Here is a 20,639-nt window from a genome sequence, read left to right on the forward strand (position 1 = left end):
CAACAAGAGAAGCCACCGCAATGAGAAGCCTGTGCACCTCAACAAAGAGTAGACCCCACTCGCCGCAACTAGAGAAAGCCTGTGCACAGCAACAAAGACCCAACGTACCCAAAAATCGTCCAAAAAAAAAAAAAAAAAAAAAAAAAAATGGAGATCTACCTACATGCTCATATGAATGGATATCCTCAACGCATTAGGTATTCAAAAATATGTTTATCAGGCCATTCATGTTACCAAAAGATAAAAAAGGTACATAAACACAAAGAAAATTCTAATAAAATATAAAGAATGAAAATGAGTGACAACTGGGAATTCCCCGGTGGTCCAGTGGTTAGGACTCTGTGCTTTCACTGCAGAGGGCTGGGGTTCAATCCCTGGTCAGGGAACTGGGATCCCACAAACTGCACAGTGTGGGCCCCCCCGCCCAAAAAAGAAAGAGGGAGCATATGAAGGGTGACAGAAATAAAGTTCCTTTTTGTTTTAATGTTCCATTTTTCACTTTTACCATGAATTTATATTACTTTTCTAACTAAAAATATTCATAGCAATTTCTTCAGAAGGCTACATTTTGAGATCATTAAAAAAGTTTCAGAAATGATCATTCAGTGAAAATCAAACCCACCACCAGAAAAGAGGTGGGCTCTCCTGAAAACCAGGGGGTGGAAATGAAACATTTATATCCATGACAAAAGACAACCGGCAAAAAGCAACAAGTAATAAAGTTAAACTGCTTAATAGCTGGAGTGCAGAGAGATACTGATCCTATGGCCCAAATCAAATTCTCCTGATTACCAAACAAAAAAATGGATCAAATTCTCCTGATTATTAAACAAAAACAGAAAAAATACTTAATGCCTTTATCTTACCAATTAAGGAAGAACAGTTTAGAAGAATAGAGAAAAAAGCAAAAGTGCAAAGATACGTTTCTCAAAATTCACAACTAACTCTTCCAAATGTCCATTTGGCTCTTGGCATATAATAATAATAGGCATCACTTACCGAGCACCTACTTCAGATAAATTATCTTGTTGCATCCTTTCAAACGTGTAGGCTACACAGTATTCGCCCAATTTAGAGATGAGGAACTGGGCCTCAGAGAGATTAAAGGGGCTTCTACTAAACAGGTAGCACAGTACATTCTCAAGGGATCTATCCAAGTTAAAACTATTATGATTTAATATCCTTAATTAAGAGATTAAATGTGAGAATGGAGAGAAAAATGAATGCTTGAGATACAGGGAGCACAAATTCAAAGCCCTTAGAAATTAAATGCATGAGGAGATAAAGTCAAAAAAATCACTGAAGTTTTGAAATTTGGTACATTGAGGATGAGCATTCACAGTCTACTCATCACCTTCCCACCTTCCTACCTAAAATTTACTCCCATTCCCAACTTGTATCTCTGGAATAGCACCATTCATTCTTTTTTTTTTTTTTTTTTTTTTTTTGCGGTACGCGGGCCTCTCACTGCTGTGGCCTCTCCCGTTGCGGAGCACAGGCTCCGGACGCGCAGGCTCAGCGGCCATGGCTCACGGGCCCAGCCGCTTCGCGGCATGTGGGATCCTCCCGGACCAGGGCACAAACCCATGTCCCCTGCATCAGCAGGCGGACCCCCAACCACTGCGCCACCAGGCAAGCCCCACCATTCATTCTTTTACTCCATAAATATATGAGTGTCTACTACAAAGAAGGCACCATGCTACACATTGTTAAGATGCAAAAAGATGAATCACATCAGGGAGACAAAGGCTAACAGTTCAGCCTGGCTGAACCCAGCCAGGATTCCCTGGGTGTAGCATATGAGATTTGGGAAAGTCAGGATGAGGTCCTATCAAAGAGGACACTGAATTTGGGCTTATTTGTTAGGCAAATGGGGAGAGGAGTGAGGCACTGAAGATAAAGCTTTAACCAGAGACCTAGTTTTCTCATTTTGGAGGTCAGAGGTAATTTTGTCTGTCTCTCCAGACAGACTGGAGAGAAGAACTATATGAAGACCAGTAATAAAGACATCATAGTAGAATGGAAATAGCATAAAAATTCAACCCTACAGCATGGAATACAAGGCCTATATTTACACTTTATCTCCTGACAACCCCACTCCTCTCAGATTCCTATCAAAGAATTTCTTGCCACTTGCATATGCTATTCCTTCTTACTTACTGGCATGTCTCTGCTCAAATTATATATAACCCTCTATGAAGTTCTTCCAGATTACTCCAGGCATGCCTTCCTCCACACTCCCATAGTACCTATAACACCTATCAGACCACGTGTTATTGTCATTGTTTACATTTGTTTTCCACAGTAAAGTTCCTTAAAAGCAAGTCTACGTCTTTCCCTTTTTTAATACTAGCAGTGCCTAGCACAGAGGAGGCACTCAAATGCATTTTGAATCATATAAACAAATAAGTGACTCCAAGGTTTCCAGCCTCGAGAAGAAATGGAGGATGATGCCATCATTAAGACAGAAGGAAAAGCATGTTTGGCAATAAAAGAGATAGGGTCAAAAGTAAGTAAGTATGGGGACTTCCCTGGTGGCGCAGTGGTTAAGAATCCATCTGCCAATGCAGGGCACATGGGTTCGAGCCCTGGTCCAGGAAGATCCCACGTGCTGCGAAGCAACTAAGCCCCTGCGCCACAACTACTCAGCCTGCACTCTAGAGCCCGCATACCACAACTACTGAAGCCCACACACCCAGAGCCCGTGCTCCACAACAAGAGAAGCCACCGCAACGAGAAGCCCACGCACCGCAACAAAGAGGAGCCCCCGATTGCCACAACTGGAGAAAGCCCACGCTCAGCAAAGAAGCCCCAACGCAGCCAAATAAATAGATAAATAAACAAATAAAAAAGCAATGTCAATAATTTTTTAAAAGCTTTAAAAAAAAAAAAGTGAGTATGATACAGATGGAAGAGAAACTCGGGTGGCAGTTTGAGTTTCTTGGTCTGAAGCTCAGAAGTCAGATTAAGAGAGTTTTCACACAGTAGAGAAGCAGTAAAGTGAATCAATGAAAGCAGATGAGGCTGCAGAGAATGAAGGAAAGAGGAAGAAAGAGAACAAGCAGTCGTAAAAGGAGTCGTGGTCAAAATGCTGCACATCTAGTAGGATAAGTATGGAGGTGTCATTTGTGACTCTGAAAAGAACAGTTTCAACAGAGTACAGAAGCCAATTCACAGAGCTTAAGGAGACGTAAACAAAGTAGACAACTTTTTCAAGAAATTCACCAGTAAAGAGGAAAGATAATCGGAGAGGTTACAGGATAAAGGAAGATTCCTTTAGAATAGGAAGATGTCATTCTGTTTTTAGGCAGAAAAAGTGATGCAGTGAAGGTTGAGAATAAAGATCCCAGAGGGAAAGAGGAAAGAGTCATGAATAAAACCAGGGCCTCCAGCAAGGACAGAGTCAGATAAGGAGCAGAAACTGAGACGTGTGGAGACAGAAAAGGAGGGAGTAGAGAACTGCTGGGATGATGAGAAGGGAAGAGGAGAAAACCCCTGAGGAATCATTTTTGTCTCAGGCACCAACACGACAAGCAGTGGACATCGTCTGCACTTATCTCTTTCCTTCATTCCTTAAATCCAGGCTCCAATTTTGCCTCCAATCCAGGCAACCCTAAAAGGGCTGCCAATTTTCCCTTCTCTGAAATAATCTTTTGGACTTACCCCCTTTCTTACTACTGACTCTGATCAATTCTAATTTTTAATTACTACTGCAACAGACTCCTACATCCTAACATTGCCTCTACTCTCTACTAGCCAAAGTTTTCCAAACACAGATTTCATTGAATCACTTCTCAGCTGAAATTGCTCACTGGACCCCAGTTCCTATCACATCAATACCAAATGCCACAGTCTGGATTTCTAGGCCTTATTACCTGAGGACACCCATCCTATCCAACCTTCTGAAAATAGTATGTTCAATTTAGTTCTCTTTATCCGAAGTACCCTTCTAAACCTAACCAAACCTAACCCAGTCAAGACCAATTCAAGTCCCACTTCTTCCTTGAAGCCCTAAGTTTCATTCATCTCTCCACTGATCTCCTTAACCATGTAAACATCCATAGCACAGAACTTAGTACAGGGAGTGGTTTGTGAGTATTTTCTGGATCTCCAAGATTGTACCGGGTGGATATTGTTACAACACCAAGATACCTTTTTTTTTTTGGGCCGCACCACGCAGCATACGGGATCTCAGTTCCCCAACCAGGGATCGAACCCATGCCCCCTACAGTGGAAGCTCGGATTCTTAACCACTGGACCGCCAGGGAAGTCCCAAGATATCTATTTTTAAGTGGCCAAGAAAAAGTCTCTATACAAACATCCATCCCATGTACGATACAGTGTCTGTCACTACCTAAAGAAGCACTAACTAGTATTACATTGCAAGTCAATTACTAGGTAAAATTGCAAACAAATCTGGCAAAAAGATGCAGTGTTCCTTAAAGTCAATGTAAATAATAAAGAAGAATCACCCCAATTACAGGCAAGGAAAAGTTGATCTAGGTCAACCAGTAAACAAGTGACAACTGATAAGGATACAGGACAGGAACTTCAAAGAGTGATATGAACATCAAAGGGTTAAGAAATGCTAGTGAATGACACAGTGGAGAGAGGATAGAACAAGACTGGCAAAATATCAGTGATTCTCTTTTATTGCAGGGGGAGGGGAGTAGCTGCACCTCTCGGGATGTGTAACTTCCTCAACCAGGGATCGAACCTGTACCCCCTGCAGCGGAAGCACGGAGTCTTAACCACTGATCCACCAGAGAAGTCCCAATATCAGTAACTCTGGAAGCTAAGTGAGGAGTACATGGAAATTCAACTATTTTCTCTTTTTCGGTATACACCTGAAATTTTCCATAATGGATATTCTTAAAACAAAAACCTCAGTAAAAATGATTAAGTCCTTAAATATTTTTTAAAATTTATCCTCCTTATGATCATAATGAGAAAATGAAGCAAAATAAAGTATGCCATCTCCTATGGTACAATTTTGCTGGACAAAATTTTTAAAAATCTATTTGATTCCTGCCTTATTATAACAAATAGTTGCCATGATAATAAAAAAAATTTTTTTTTAGTATTTATTTATTTGGCTGCACCAGGTCTTAGTTGCGGCATGTGGGATCTTCGTTGCCGTGTGCGGGCTCTTAGTTGCAGCATGTGAGATCTAGTCAGGGATCAAACCCAGGCTCCCTGCATTGGGAGCACGGAGTCTTAGCCACTGGACCACCTGGGAAGTCCCATAATCAAAATTTTGATAAAGGTTTAAAACTTACTTTTAAGGACTTCCCCGCTGGCGCAGTGGTTGGGAATCTGCCTGCCAATGCAGGGGACACGGGTTCCAGCCCTGGTCCACGAAGATACCACATGCTGCAGAGAAACTAAGCCCATGCGCCACAACTGAGCCTGCGCTCTAGAGCCCGCGAGCCACAACTACTGAGCCCACGTGCCACAACTACTGAAGCTCATGTGCCTAGAGCCCGTGCTCCGCAACAAGAGAAGCCACCGCGATAAGAAGCCCGCACACCACCAGAAGAGTAGTCCCTGCTCACAGCAACTAGAGAAAGCCCGCGCAGCAACGAAGACCCAAGGCAGCCAAAAATAAATAAATAAAAAATAGTATTTAAAAAATATCTATGTGTCTTTTCAAAAATAAATAAATAAAACTTACTTTTATAATTCTTAATTTTACTTTTCAATATAAAATCCTAAATAAACCTTTTTCTCCTTATTTACTTATGAAATTTTAGTCCTCATTTTGAGTGTATTCATTTTTAGCAGTCTTCTTTAGATAAAGAGGATCGCTAATATAAAATGTATGTCAGACCATCCTGGAGGCTGTCTACATCCTAAGAACTTTGAGGATCCCCAAATTCATGAATACCACCATAGCATAAATTAACTCTATTCATATTTATCTCCATAAAATATCTAAGTGAGGAAGAGTAGCAAACAAACAACTGCTGCAATGAGCCTAGTGAGAAAACCATGAGTCACTTCAGGCCCAGGCAAGAGTGTCAGAGACCTTCAAAAGTCACTAAAGAAAACCAAGAGTACTCAGATAATTCTATGGTTTCAAGGGTTTCAGTCTTGTCTCCAATAACATCAAGTGCCTTGAAGGTTGATCTATGTCTTCTATGACATCTGTTTTTACTACAAGGCTATGAAGACCCAATAAGATAATACAGACCAAAGCACTTAATAAACTGTAAGTTATTGACTGCTTTAACTTGGAGCTCTGGGGACCAACCTTCCTTGAAGATTTTTTTCAAGTATCTACAATGTACAAAGCACTGTACATTGTATATGTACATAGGCAGAAATTAAACAGTATCAACCCAATTAAATATAAAAGCACCAGGTCAGGATTATTAACTGTAATGACAACCATTTCACATCACTGTACACAGAAAAAACTGAGGAACATGAAGGTAAACTGAAGAGGCTGCTCGTTTATGGCAGGAGGCAAAAAGTCTGCTGATAGCTAGTTGTACAAAACAACTGGCAATATGATGCTGAACTATGTGTCTTTCCCTAATTCCAGACAGAGGGCTTAAAACCCTAATAACTACTCTTAATCTCGCCAGGAGAATCTCATTCTATCACAATATTACAGACAGAAAAAAAAACCAAATAGCATTTGCAAAAGATTTTCTAATTTCTAGCCCTGAACACAGGATCTAACACAGAGTAAGCACTCTATACCTGCTGCATCAACCAATCAACTGTGGATAGTCTCAAAACATCAAGTGTGTGGTTTATTGTTCAACTACATTTGCATTTTGAGATTGATTTCGCTTTAAATCCTCAGTTAAAAAATATCAAAGGCAAAAAATATATATATACACACACATCAAAAGCGAAAATCAAAGCAACAGATTTCATCTACAACTGGCGGTCCAGTGGTTAGGACTTGGCGCTTTCACTGCCGTGGCCCGGGTTCAGTCCCCAGTCCGGGAACTAAGCTCTCGCAAGCCACGAGCAGCAGAGCTGGGGGGGGGGGGGGGGGGCGGCAAAAAAACAATAAAGATACTTGCTTCTTCAAGTCCATAATCTTTAAGCAATTTAGATTTTCTACCTGAAAAAAGTTTTTCTACATTTATACAAGTTTGTTAACTCTCATTTTAGATGCATAACATACTTTCTATAGGCTCCAGTATTTTCAACTGTTTTTAATAGAACCTATACTCCACTGACACTTCTTTGATAGATTTATATTTGTATGCTTCTAGAGAAATATGTATCTCCACCTTCAGATCTAAGTTTTTTTATGTAGTTCAAAAGACAAAACTATATACATGTAAAATAAATTTCAACATGAACCCACGAAGAAGGATTTGTCTGAGCTGCCAATAGGCTGCCAATACAGCCTATCTACCCTGAAAAATACCTCGGACAATAAAGACTCTAGATTACTACCAAAACAAATTTTTTAAATCTGCAACTGCAAGCTAAGAAATCAAGGAGTACTAAAGCATATTTAAGATATGAATCAACAGAAACAAAAGTGACACACCCACATTCTAACTTTAAAGAACAGCAGGGCTATACAGTAAAATGAATGTTTAATGCACTCATAACTATCATCACACACCATAAAATTTTCTCTGATTAAATCTTTACATAGTATTTCAGCAGTATGTTGGGAGGAAATGGGATCCTGTTTGGTGACATTACAGGTGACCATGACAATGTGTCTGGACAGAAACAAAATCAGAATCAAATATTTAAAGTGAAAGGAATCTTTTAACAATCAAGTTAAAACAATCAGATTTTAAAGGTGATTAAACTGAAGCTAAGAGAAGTCAAACTGACCATTTAGCTAACTAGGAATAGTCCAAATATTCTGCGTAAGATCAAACTTTTAAAAAAACTTTATCATTTACCACAATCTAACAATAGTATGTAGCACTAATGAGTAACTCAAATTACATTTTTTTCCATTTCTATACACATACACCCATACCACACATTTATATACACTTCAAAATTTAAAACTTGGAAAGGTTTTAATGGTGGCAGGTACCTGAAGCATAGGATGCTGTACAACAGGTAGTTCAGGAAAATCAGCCCAATTTAAATTCTGACTGATGTCCAAGAAGGCCGTCTCATCTTAGCTACTCTGAATGTTTACCCCAAATGCACTTCAACCTGCAGCAAAAGTCACCCCATCAACTAAAAATATAAGCCATGCCTTACGCAGAAACAGGACTCCAGGTAATTAACTGGTTCACCTGTACTCATGATACCAGCAAGCCAAAGCCAGGCTCACTTAAAAAAGAAAAAGCTAAACAAATGTATACCTCCACCTTGAACATTTAAATCTGAACTCAATCAAATGCCCTTAAAGTTTAACTCTTAGCCAGTCCTCAATGGAGAGTTAATTGGGAAAAATCAAAAAAGAACCAAACTCATAGAATAGAAGATGATTTTTTAAATCAAAGTAAAATTTCCCCAAAGAGCTTATCGTTAGCAATAAGCTTTCATCTGTGAACTGATAAACAACAAAAAATCAATTAGTTATAACTGGTTTTTATAGTTTCCCTTTAAGTTGCCTGTATATATACATTTATGTATATATTTAAGTTGTACCAAAAACTGCTTACAAATGGCAATTCCTGTGAAGTAGATGATGATGAAGTTCCAGGTAATTCTAGCATGTTTCCTAATGTACTGGTACTGGAGTCTGGATCATCCTGAAAAGATAAATTTATCGAGTTTAATTGCTCTTCTATGGTAATGGTTGTATCTCCTAGTGAAAGGGGGGCTGGGAGAAGGGCTGCTTTTTCATTGCTGCCGTCCACTTCATTTCTTTGCTTATTTTTCTGTGTTTCAGTTTGAGAAGCTAATGGCAAGAATGGCGATTTGACTGCACCGTGTCTACTGTCTGGTGTGCTGTCTTGTTCATTTCCCCAGGCCACGTCTACACCATTCTCTGATTTAGGCTCATAATTGCAGGTGGCATTGGTCTGAGTTTCCTCAAAGATCTCCTCTATACTCTCATCCTCTGTGACTGGCTGTTCTGGGTCCATTTCAGAATCTACATCTGCATCGTCCACACAAGTAAAATTCTCAAAGTGCAGAAAGCCATTCTTGATAGTCTTTGTTACTTTTACCTGGAGTTCAGGGGAGTTATTACAAGAGGGTTCCTGTTTCATAGCAAGTGCTGTTGGACCACCAGGACTCAAGGAAGTGCAAACAATTGGCGACTGAGCTCTTGAATCACTTTTTTCAGGGTCTGAAAGGATTCTGATCCATCAGCAGACCCATTTAAATACTCTACATTGATCATGGAGGCCAAATCCTGTAGTCTCCGCAGTGGAATGTAACAAGATGGAGAATCTTGTCCATAAGCATTTTGGGATGTTCCACTGGCAGTCGATAACTGCATAGTACACCCATTAAGTGGCTCAGAAAAATTGGATTGACCATTACCGAAAGGGCTGTCCTTGTCTTCAGGGGCATCTAAATTCACTGGATTGGAAAAGGGCAGCAGACAATTTCTTCTAGGTAGTTCACAGGTCTGATCCATCCTGGGCCAGCATCAACCTGGAATCCAAAAACACAGCAATTAATCTGAGTTAATAAGCCATTTGACTCTTATCTTCAAAATGGCAGCCACTTCAAGAGGCCTAGTGGCCTCGAAGCCTAGTTCTACTGCACTTCCATGGGCGGAAAAAGTTCCCCAGCTGACGATGGAAAAATGGCCTCGGAGAGACTCCGCAAACTCCATCTTCCCGGAGATAGGCAGATCTTGCCACATGGAAACAGCCGTCCCTTTTTTCTGCACTGCAGACTGGTGGACAGTTGGGCTGATCTAAAATTAAAATCCCTTTGGCAGTAGAAATTTCCAAATCTCAAACAGCAATAGTCCTTCCATTCCCCCGCTGGGGGTCCTGTGGCCGGATCTCCCGAAGGGAGGGGGCTGTAGGGTTCGAGGGGGGCTCCGGGACGCTGCACAAAAAGGTTATCCCCCCCATCCTTTCTGGCTCGCTCGGGCGCAGCGGTCACAATAGCGCTGCACCCTGCGCCCCAGCCGGCGCCGGAGCCTTTGCAGCGGCCGTGCTCTGGCCGCAGGCGAGTCGGCCGAAGCGGGTGCACCCCGAAGCTCGCCTTTCTGACTGCAGGCCTGCTCGGTCCACGGCTGCAGGGCCCAGAGACTGGAACGCGGCAAGGGGAGAAACGGAGGCAGCCAGTGAAGCCGAGTCAGGGCAGCAGCAGCTGCTACAGCTTGACAAACATGGCTGCTGCCGACGCCGCCGCCGCCTGCCCGGGCCGCGCTCCTTCCCGCAGCGCCGGCAGCACCTCCTGGAAGAGCCGATCTCACTCATCAATATTCAGCAACAAGCAAAGTTTGCTGCAGGAGGGCAGCCGGCCCCGTGCCCCCCAGCCGGCTACCTGAAGGGAGGCGGAGGCCGAGGTGCGCGCGGGAGGCCGGCGGGGCACTGGCCGCGCGGGGAGGAAGTTCGCGGCGTCCCGGCCGGCTAGGCCTGAGCCCGGCTGGTAGTGATGGAGGGGGAGGGGGCCTGCGGCTGCAACGCCGCCGGCCACCAACCCTGTGCCGCGCCCGGCCCTCCCCCGCGCCCCTCACCTCACGGCCACCCCCATCTTCCCCGCCCGCCCGCCTCCCCCCTCCGCTCGCTCCTGCCCGCCGCCCACCCCAGCGCACTAGTTACCGTGCCCCGTGCCCCCTCCCGGGCCGGCTGGGGGGAGGGGGTGACCCTCATTACACTGGGGCGCGAGCGGAGCGGTGGGGAGAGCGCGGAGCCGCTCACCGCACCCCCCTCCCCCCGCGTCTCTCTTCAGGGTAGAAGGCAGCGAAGGCGACCTGCCCCGGCCTATTCCGCCGCCGCCTCCTCCTCCTCACACCCCCACCGCGCGCGCCCCCGCGGCGGCGCGAGCGACCGAGCGCCTCGCGCCGGCCCGCGTGCGGCTGGGGCCCCGAGTGCGCGCGCACCCCTTCCCCCACGGCGCGCGCTCCTTTGCCTCACTCTTCGGGGTTCAGGGCGGGTGAAGTCGGGCTCGCGAGCGCGCCGCCCAATCAGCGGAGCCGCCGCTGCCGCCCCCTCTCCTCCCCCTGCGCGCCAGCCCGCGGCCCGGGCCTACGGGCCGGCCCGGCTGCCCGGGCGGGGCCTGAGGCGAGCTCCCCAGGGGCCTCGCGCGCCTCACCGGAGTGTCGGGGCCTGCGGGCGTCGTGGGTGGCACTCCGATCCCCTCACCTACCTCAGGGAGCTGCGCCGGCCCCGGGCTGCACACGGTTCCAGCACCCTACCGGTCTCGAGCCCCAGCCCCGGCGGCACCTGGCCGGGCTGAGGCCTGTCCGACCGCCCCGCCAGCCCCGCTCGGGCCCGCGTCAGTCCCGGCCTCCATCTTAGGTTACAGCCCTGGTTCCCCATCCACTGGGCACCTGCCCTCAGCCCGCTCCGCTCGGCCCGAGGCCAAGGCAACCCCCCTTCTACCGCGGGGCTCACCTGGGGGCTGGGGCTGGGGTCTTCGAGGCCTCAAACCCCGAGCAGGCGCGGCCGCAGGTGAACCCCCTGCCCGGCCGCACCCCAAGCCCACACCACCACCACTACAGACCAAGCTGAGCAGGAAACAAAATGGAGGCAGCAGCTCGGGTCTGCCTCCCCGAGCCAAGCCTGTACAGCCCCAGGGCTCCCTTCTGCCGCAGGCCCGACGCCCGCGAGGCAGGGGGCTGGCTCGTCCAGGCACCAAAGGCAGCCACCCTAGAGCAGCGCAGACAGGCCGGGGACTCGGCCCTGCGATCCACTAATCAATCCCTGCACCGCCTCCCGCGCCTAGTCCGGGTCTGGGCCTGGCACTGGGACTTGGGCCGGGGGCGCGGGCGGGCGTCAGTAGGTGAGTGCGCGCGGGGCAGTGGACGCGAGCTGGGGGCCCGGAGGGGTCGCGCTTCGCACCGCGGACGCTGCAGTTCTCTGCACCCAGGCAGATGGCCCTCTCGTGCCACCTCCGCCCGGCGCAGGCCGCCTGCTCAGCAACCCTGCTCCCCGGGGAGCGCGCGCCTCACCCCCGCGGGCTGAGCATCGGGACCCCGGCAGAACAGCGCTGGGAGGGCGGACCGCCGGGCGGGCCCCGCCAAGCCTGCTGGCCTAATCCCTGGCCTGGGGCGCTCTGCTCTCGGGCGCCAGGCACCTCGAGGCCTGCACCCAGTGCCCGGGGCCCCGTAGCACCGGCCTAGCGCGGCTGCAGCGCGTCCAATCACAAAAGACAACGTGAAGGCAAGCGGGGGAACGCAAACAACCTGACCCCGCGACGCCGACCCCCCCAGGTCCTTCCCCTAACCCGATCCAACTCCGACCCCCGCCCCAGGCTTGCTCCCCGACAAAAAGCTCACCTCGGGACCTATCTGGTCCCTAGAGTGCTAAACTCATCCTCGCCGTTCAGAGAAAACCACAATCGACCGCCATAAAAATTCCGCCTCCTCCAGAAAGCCTTCTGTGATTAGAGTTAACTCCATCTCAAAGCTGAGGGCGCCGCCCTCGAGAGCCACGTGACTACCATTCCTCCCAGGGCTTAGTAAATGTGCATAATTATTGCCCCAGTGGAGTGTTTACCCGCCATCCTTCTATCTGTTAACCGTGAGACCACCTGGGAGAAAGGCCACTTTTGGCGTTGCTCTGCGCGGTTTTGGCTTTGGCGCGGAGCTCTCTAAATTTCATCCTTCGGCCTTCCCCAACCTTCACCCCAAAACTGGCCCCAGTTGGCTTGGAGCTCAGGATACCCTTAGCCTCCTGTCCTCCAAGGCCCACAGGCCAGCCAAGGAGATACACAACAGGTCCTTACCACACCTAAGTGCTGGGATGCAGTCCCTGCCAAGAGAGCAGCAGGCTGTCTTGAAGGAAGGCGCCCCCTGGAACCAGAGTGATGAGGGGAGCACTGTGACCGCAGAGGGCCTCCTTCTGTTGAAGAGATGAGGTACCCTGACTGTTCCCAGGTGCGAAATCAGGTTGGCAGTGTTCTGTGTGCTAGGACCAGCCAGAGAAGAGCTGGGTCTACACCCCAGGGTACTGCCCTACAGGGACCTGCCCTTTGTTCTACTAAGGAGTGACTCCTGCTAATCCCTTCTAGGCAGTTCAGTGGGGGAGCTCTGACTGGTTCCTTCTTCACACCTAATAATTTGAGCCAATCATTTCTGACTGACAGTTACCCCCTGCCAGTTGCCCCAATTCATTAAGGTTACTCTCAACACTTTACTTTCCCACGACCATCCTGAGGGCCTGTGAGCTGCCACTGTATGGCCTTGAGCCAGTCGATTAACAGCCCCAGGCCTCAGTTTCCTCACGTGTGGTTTCCAATGCACAGGGTGGCTGTGAGGATCCTGCAAGGTGAAAGTAAGTGTTAGGGGCCTATACAGACTAAGCACTTGATGAATGCTGAAATGTGTTTCACCGCTTCATTCAGTAACCATTTCCTGCATTCCAGGCAGTATTGCTGGGTGCTGGGTAAACAAAGGATGAGATGCCTGCCTTAGGAAGCCCCAGGCCTTAGGAAGAAACAGTTAAATAAAGGTGCTAAGGTGTGAAGAGGGGCCGGGACAGTGGTTCCCCCCAGGGCTGACCTCTACACATCCCTGCCATATAGGAACCCCGCTCTCCAACCTCCCAGGCCCCACGGAATAGGAGTAGGGGCTAAAGGGGGACAGGCAGCTGGGGATGAACAGCTTACTGATGGTCTCGGGGAAAAGACTGGAATCCCAGAGAAAATCTCTTGGACTTTCCTGGAATGACTCAGGTGTCCCTTCCTGCCTCTTAGAGTGGAATATGGCTGCAGAGGTCTCATTCACAGCAGCCCCTACTGGAGCCTCCCCATCCAGCAGGCACTGGCCAAGCACCTCACGTGTGCCAGATCTGGGCTGAGGGAACCCACAGGACCCAATATTCTCACAAGGACACTGGCTTCTGAAGTGGGGGAAGAAGGGATAGGGCTGGCTGTGGCTGGCCCTCCCTGTCTCAGCACAGGGAAATTTTCTGGGCCTGCGCCTCCCATCCTTAAGACAGAGATTAGCATCAATAATACTCTCTGAGTCTATGCTGTGTACTGGACACCATGCTGGGCACTTGACACGCATGAGTTCCTTTAACCCTTTAGCAGCCCTGTGAAGAAATGAGGTCCAAAAGATTAAGCCCTTCTGCAAGGTCTCAGCGTCCTGTCATCTGGTGTGATCAGCCTCAAATCCCTTGCTCTTAGCCAGCACACCTTACAGATACTGTCTGTGAGAAGGCCCAGCACAGTGTCTTGCCCACAGGTGCTCAGGAATTTGAGTGGCAGGCAAAGTGAGATTACCTTAGCCTCAGTTTCTTCATCTGTAAATTACTGTTACTCCTAACCTGCTGAAAGAGATACCCGTCGAGACATTCCACCAGTGTACTTCTTTTTTCTTACAACTGCCCCCCCTTTCATTCATTAATTCAGCAGATAATTATTGAGCTCCCCCTCAGAGCCTTGTGGGAAAGGCAGAGAATAAGTAACAAGGTAGAGAGCTGAGTACTGAGAGAGAAGCCAGAGAGCTGCTGGGGGAGCTGGGGTGGCCTCAGGGACAGTCAGGGAAGGGCTTCCACAGAAGTGACATCCAGAGGGAGTCCAGAAGGACTCACAGGAATAGTTTGGAAAGAAGGGGATGAGCTAGAGATTCCAGCAGAAGAGCCCAGAGAAATACCTTGCTTTGGAGGAATTGACCACAGTTCAGTGTGACCAGAGGGTAGTGCATGGCGGGAGCAGTAGAGGTGATGAGTGCAATAAGAGGCCTCAGATGAAGATGGGGAAAGCCACAGGGGCCTGACAGTGGAGGGCTTTCTTGGTCGAGTTAAAGAATTCAGGCTTTATCTGGAACGCAGCAGGGAGCCATGGAAGGTTAAGAAGCAGGTTAAGAATCTCACTTGTGCAGTTGAGAGCTCACTCTGCCAGCAGTGTCCAGAAGAGATTGATACCTCCTCTAGAAACACAAGGGCCTTACCTTAGGATATGCTAGGACTGTTAGGTTATAGTAACAGTGTGACTTCTCTTCTGTGCCAGCTACTCTGTAAGACACTCTCTCATTTAATCCTGAGATGGGCACTCTTGTTAGCCCCATATTCCAGATAGGAAGCGTGACCTATTCAAAGTCAAACTCCCAACCCCAACTCCCAGTGCAAGCTCTTCATGTGCTTTCTGATGAAACAGCCAGGTTTGGAGGCCTTTGGTGATTAGTCCCAAACTAATCTGGTGAACACCACAACCATCCCTGTGATGGGTCCAAGAATTGTTTTCTTTCTCTCTCACCGAGTGGTTTCCCCAGAACTGGATCAGGAACTTAAGATCGAGGAAGGTTTGGCCACATTTGAAGCCATGCAACCCTCTAGTAGTTTCCTTCCTACCCAAAATGTCAGCTAATCTGACCCTCTAGCCCCAGCCCTAGCCCCCACCCCAGGGACTCAAATTTTCACCTTCAACTGTTCTGTCTCTCAGACATTGTTTTTTGAAAGCCCTGTGTGTAGTGGCCACTAATCCCTGCCCTCCTGCCCTCATCACTTCCCCAGCTGCCCAGTATACTCACTGTGCCAGGACAGGCCACATCCCATCCAGCCTGCACTCATGCTGGTCACTCTGCCTTTTCCCCTGTCATGCAAACTCCTACTCATCCTTCAGGGCCCAGTTTAGAAGATTCTTCCTCCTGGCAGTCTCCCCTGATTCCACCCTTACAGGCAGTCATTTTTCCCTGAATGAGCCCCTGCAGTAACTATTGGCTTTACATTTCTGGTCCCAGCCAGTTGGTGAGCCCCTTATACAAGACAGAGCGCATATGCTTCTCTGACCTCCAGTGACCAAGCCCAGGACTGTGAGGATCAGGGTAAGTGCTGGGAAAACATTTCCTAATGCTTCATCTATCCCCTCCCCTCTTCTCTAAGTCTGTGTCTCCAAAAGACAGAAGAATTATAGCTCCAATTGTGGACTAAATGATTGTGTAAAACCATCCCTAAAAGGATTCAGGGATGTTTGGGGAACACACAAGTCTCTGTGCCAGACAACACTTTCAGAAAGTGTAAGAGAGCCTATAGGATCTGGAGTTAGATAGATGTCGGTTCAAATTGCAGCCGGGGCCACTTACCAGCAAGTCCCATCCTCTCCCTGAGCCTCACAAATGGGGTGGTTGTGCAGATTAAATATGTGAATGTAGGCAGGGCCTACACAGAGCAGCTGCTCACAAGACACCTCCTTCAGATGCCACCAGGCTTCCCAGCCCAACAGGTCAGTCTTCCCTCCCCAACCCCAAACCTCTCCTTCTCTGGGCACTTGATTTTTCAGATGTACCCTTAGCCTCCAGAGGAGCACTTCTGAACATACTGATTCCCAGGGGAAGAAGGGGAAGTTGAAGAATGCTGGGTTCTGGGGGGATGCAGTCAGAGGAAGGGGGAGGTCTGTAGCCTGTGGCCAGGAGAGTGGCTCTACCTTCTGCCTGCCTAAGGGTTACCATTTTACACCCAACCACCCATCTTCTCCCTGCAAAAAGAGGATATTATCCTATTTTACAGATGAAAACAGAGGCTGAGAAAGAAGCAGTGGCTTATAAAAGGTCCTGCTCTGGCAAGTGATGGGGTGGCTCAGAATTTATACCCAGTAGTCATTCAATAAATACTAAAAGGAGGTCAGGTAATATAAAGGCAGGGATGAGACTCTGGGGTAAGGGTTTAGTAAAGTGGATGGTCTTCCAATTTTTTTCCTTTTTTGGCCATGTGGAGCAGCATGAAGGATCTTAGTTCCCCAACCAGGGATCAAACCTGGGTCCCCTGCAGCGGAAGTGCGGAGTCTTAACCACTGGACTGCCCAGTCTTCCAAATTTTTTGATCAAGTACCCCTTTAAAGAATTTCAAGAGGGGCTTCCCTGGTGGCACAGTGGTTGAGAATCTGCCTGCCAATGCAGGGGACACGGGTTCGAGCCCTGGTCGGGGAAGATCCCACATGCCGCGGAGCAGCAAAGCCCGTGCGCCACAACAACTGAGCCCATGTGCCACAACCACTGAAGCCCGCATGCTTAGAGCCCGTGCTCCACAACAAGAGAAGACACCGCAACGAGAAGCCCACAGACCGCAACGAAGAGTAGCCCCCATTCGCTGCAACTAGAGAAAGCCTGCACGCAGCAACAGAGACCCAATGCAGCCAAAAATAAATAAGTAAATAAATTTATAAGAAAATAATTTTAAGAGAATATGTATATACCCACTCATCTTTGAAAGTCGATATCTAATTTTAAGTCATATATTTAAATAATATAATTTTTGGTGTACTATATGTGTGCTTTAAGTATATCTTAATCAAAACCTTGGGGCTGTAGATTCAACTCTATCAATTTATAGAAAACGTCTCTCATGTGTCTGAAATGCCAAAACCAGGCCCCATCATCAAATCCCTCAGCCAACTGACTGACTTTTTTTTTAATATAAGAATATGGAATGCTTTATGAATTTGCATATCATCCTTGCACAAAGGCCGGGCTAATCTTCTCTGTGGTGTTCCAATTTTAGTATATGTGTTGCTGAAGCAGCACTCAGACTGACTTTCAATCGGAAAAGATTTGACTCCACTTCTCAATTAAAACCAGGATGTTAATATGTCTCCCCATGACAGCCCTGCTGGGTTCTAATTCTAGGACTGACAGACAAGGCCAAAGCCTTGCCCTGAGTTTACTGGGTGAAGTAAGTCCTTGGGAAGCTCTGAGGGCTCTCCAGCACCTTCCTCTCCAGAGGTGCCCATTCAGGGAAATTCATCTGGGTGAGATGTGGCTTTTCTCTCATGAGTGGGAAGCCATCTGAAAGAACTAGAGAGAGGTGTTTTCTCAGGCAGATCAAGGAGTTCAGATGGAAGTTAAAGGTCTGGGAATTTGTACCCTTAACTCCAACTATGCTTGGAACAATCTGGAAAGTCTTCACATCCCCCAGGTGAAGACCTTAGGCAAAAACCATGACTGGAAAATATGTTTCTGTGTAGAACAGGAGGCAGCAACTGTTGGAGAGGGGCTAGGAGGGAGGGCTTTTTTTAAAGGCAGAAGGGACTTGGTCTTGTGTAAACCATTCCACCTCAGGGCCTGTGTTCCTATGTCTGGAAGATTCCGCTCCCAGCTCTGCCAGGGCTCTTTCCATCTATCAGTTCAAGAGTCCCTCTTCAGACAGGCTCACCTGGCTTCTCCCTCACCTTGAGGACCCCTAATTGACCCAAGGTCACTCTATTACATCTTCCTGTCGAGGTAACTTATAGCAATTACCATTCTCTGAAATGATCTGATTTTTCCCTACTTATTTCTTTATTTTCTTTTTATTGAGATATAATTCATATACCATGAACTTCACCCTTCTAAAGTGTACAATCTGGGAATTCCCTGGCGATTCAGTGGTTAGGACTCTGAGCTTCCACTGCAGGGGGCTGGGGTTCAATCCCTGGTCGGGGAACTAAGATCCCACAAGCCATGTGGTGCAGCCAAAAAATAAAATTTTAAAAATAAAATTAAATGTACAATCCAGTGGTTTCTTTCTTTCTTTTTTTTTTTAATTAACTAAAAAAAAATTTTTTTTTGGCCACACCTTGCATTTGTGGGATCTTAGTTCCCAGACCAGGGAGTAAATCCCAGCCCCTTAGCAGTGAGAGGGCAGAGTCCTAACCATTGGACCGCCAGGGAATTCCCCAGTGGTTTCTAATATACTCACAAAGTTGTGCAGCCATCACCACTATCTAATTCCAGAGCATTTTCATCATTTAAAGAGAACCCTTGTACCCATTAGCAGTCAGTGTGCATTTCCCTAACAACTAGTGATGTTGAGCACATTTTCTTGTGTTTATTGGCCATTTGTATATCTTCTTTTAAGACGTGTCTATCCAGGGACTTCCTTGGTGGCGCAGTGGTTAAGAACTTGCCTGCCAATGCAGGGGACACAGGATCGAGCCCCGGTCCAGGAATATCCCACATGCCGCTGAGCAACCAAGCCGGTGGGCCACAACTACTGAGCCCACGCATCACAGCTACTGAAGCCCGCGCACCTAGAGCCAGAGCTCCACAACGAGAGAAGCTGCCACAATGAGAAGCATGTGCACCTCAAGGAAGAGTAGGCCCTGCTTGCTGCAACTAGAGAAAGCCCGCATGCAGCAGCAAAGACCCAACCGCAGCCAAAAAATATAAATTATTTTTTAAAAAGACATGTCTATCCAGATTCTTTGCACATTTTTTGATCTTTTATTATTATTTTTTAAAGAGAACCCATTTAGGGCTTCCTTGGTGGCACAGTGGTTGAGAGTCCGCCTGCCGATGCAGGGGACACGGGTTCGTGCCCTGGTCCGGGGGGATCCCACATGCCGCGGAGCGGCTGGGCCCATGGGCCCGCTGGGCCTGCGCGTCCGGAGCCTGTGCTCCGCGGCGGGAGAGGCCACAGCAGTGAGAGGCCCGCGTACCGCAAAAAAAAAAAAAGAGAACACATTTTAAAAAAAATTTTGGTTGTGTTGGGTCTTGGTTGCAGCATGTGGGATCTTTTTTGCGGCTTGTGGGATCCTCCACTGCAGAGCGCAGGCTCCTCATTGCGGTGCGCAGGCTTCTCTCTAGTGGCCTGTGTGCTCAGTAGTTGCGGCATGTGGGATCTTAGTTCCCTGATTAGGGATCAAACCCGCATCCCTCGCACTGGAAGGCGGATTCTTAACCACTGGATCACCAGGGAAGTCCCCTCTTTGCACTTTTTTTTTTTTTTTTTTTACATTTTTTTAAATTGGGTAATGTCTTTTTTGGTTGTTGAGTTATAAGGATGCTTTACGTATTCTGGATACAAGTCCTTTTTGGATATAAGATTTACAAATATTTTTTCCCATTCTGTAGGTTGTGTTTTCACTTTCTTTTCTTTTCTTTTTTTTTGCGGTACGCGGGCCTCTCACCGCTGTGGCCTCTCCTGTTGCGGAGCACAGGCTCCGGACGCGCAGGCTCAGCGGCCATGGCTCACGGGCCCAGCCGCTCCGCGGCACGTGGGAATCTCCCCGGACCGGGGCACGAACCCGTGTCCCCTGCATCGGCAGGCGGACCCCCAACCACTGCGCCACCAGGGAAGCCCCGTTTTCACTTTCTTGATAGTATCCTTTGAAATACAAAGGCTTTTAATTTTGATGAAGTCCAATTTATCTATTTTTTTCTTTTGTTGCTGTGCTTTTTGGTAATATCTTAGAAAGCATTGCTTAACCCAGGTCATGAAAATTTATCCCTATGCTTTCTCCTTAAACTTTTGTAGTTTTAGCCCTTATATTTAGGACTTTGGTCTATTTTGAGTTATTTTACTATAGTGTGAGGTAGGGATCAAACTTCATTCTTTTGCATGTGGATATCCACTTGTTCCAGCACCATTTTTTTAAGAGACCATCTTTTCCTCTTGAATAATGGTCTTGGCACCCTTGTCGAAAAATCAATTGACCATAGAAGCATGGGTTTCTTTTTTATTTCTCAATCTATTCCATTGATCAATAGATCTATCTTTATGCCAGTACTACAAAGTCTTTTCTTTTTTTTTATGGAGAGGCATTTTATTTTAAATATAGCAGTGTGTACATGTTAATCCCAAACCCCCAATATATCCCTCCCCCCAACTTACAAAGTCTTAATTGCCTGATTTTTTTTT

At 47.4% G+C, this 20,639-nt stretch overlaps 1 protein-coding gene and 1 non-coding gene across 2 annotated transcripts in view; both read right to left on the reverse strand.

Annotated features, from left to right (window-relative positions):
- NSD1 (nuclear receptor binding SET domain protein 1) overlaps positions 1-10,890 on the reverse strand; it is a 134,413-nt gene extending 123,523 nt beyond the window's left edge. Inside the window, 3 exon segments of the mRNA XM_024745593.1 lie at positions 8,610-9,244; positions 9,247-9,552; positions 10,680-10,890. Coding sequence (XP_024601361.1) covers positions 8,610-9,244; positions 9,247-9,535 — 924 coding nt within the window. The 5' untranslated portion in view covers positions 9,536-9,552; positions 10,680-10,890.
- A 6,549-nt stretch (positions 10,891-17,439) lies between these two features.
- LOC112400098 (U6 spliceosomal RNA) lies at positions 17,440-17,545 on the reverse strand. Its single transcript, XR_003003367.1, has one exon. It is a non-coding gene; the product is annotated as a U6 spliceosomal RNA (small nuclear RNA).
- Between the last annotated feature and the right edge of the window lie 3,094 nt (positions 17,546-20,639).

This window comes from Neophocaena asiaeorientalis, unplaced genomic scaffold, assembly GCF_003031525.2.
Source record: "Neophocaena asiaeorientalis asiaeorientalis breed wild unplaced genomic scaffold, Neophocaena_asiaeorientalis_V1.1 scaffold292, whole genome shotgun sequence".
Classification (NCBI taxonomy): Eukaryota; Metazoa; Chordata; class Mammalia; order Artiodactyla; family Phocoenidae; genus Neophocaena; species Neophocaena asiaeorientalis.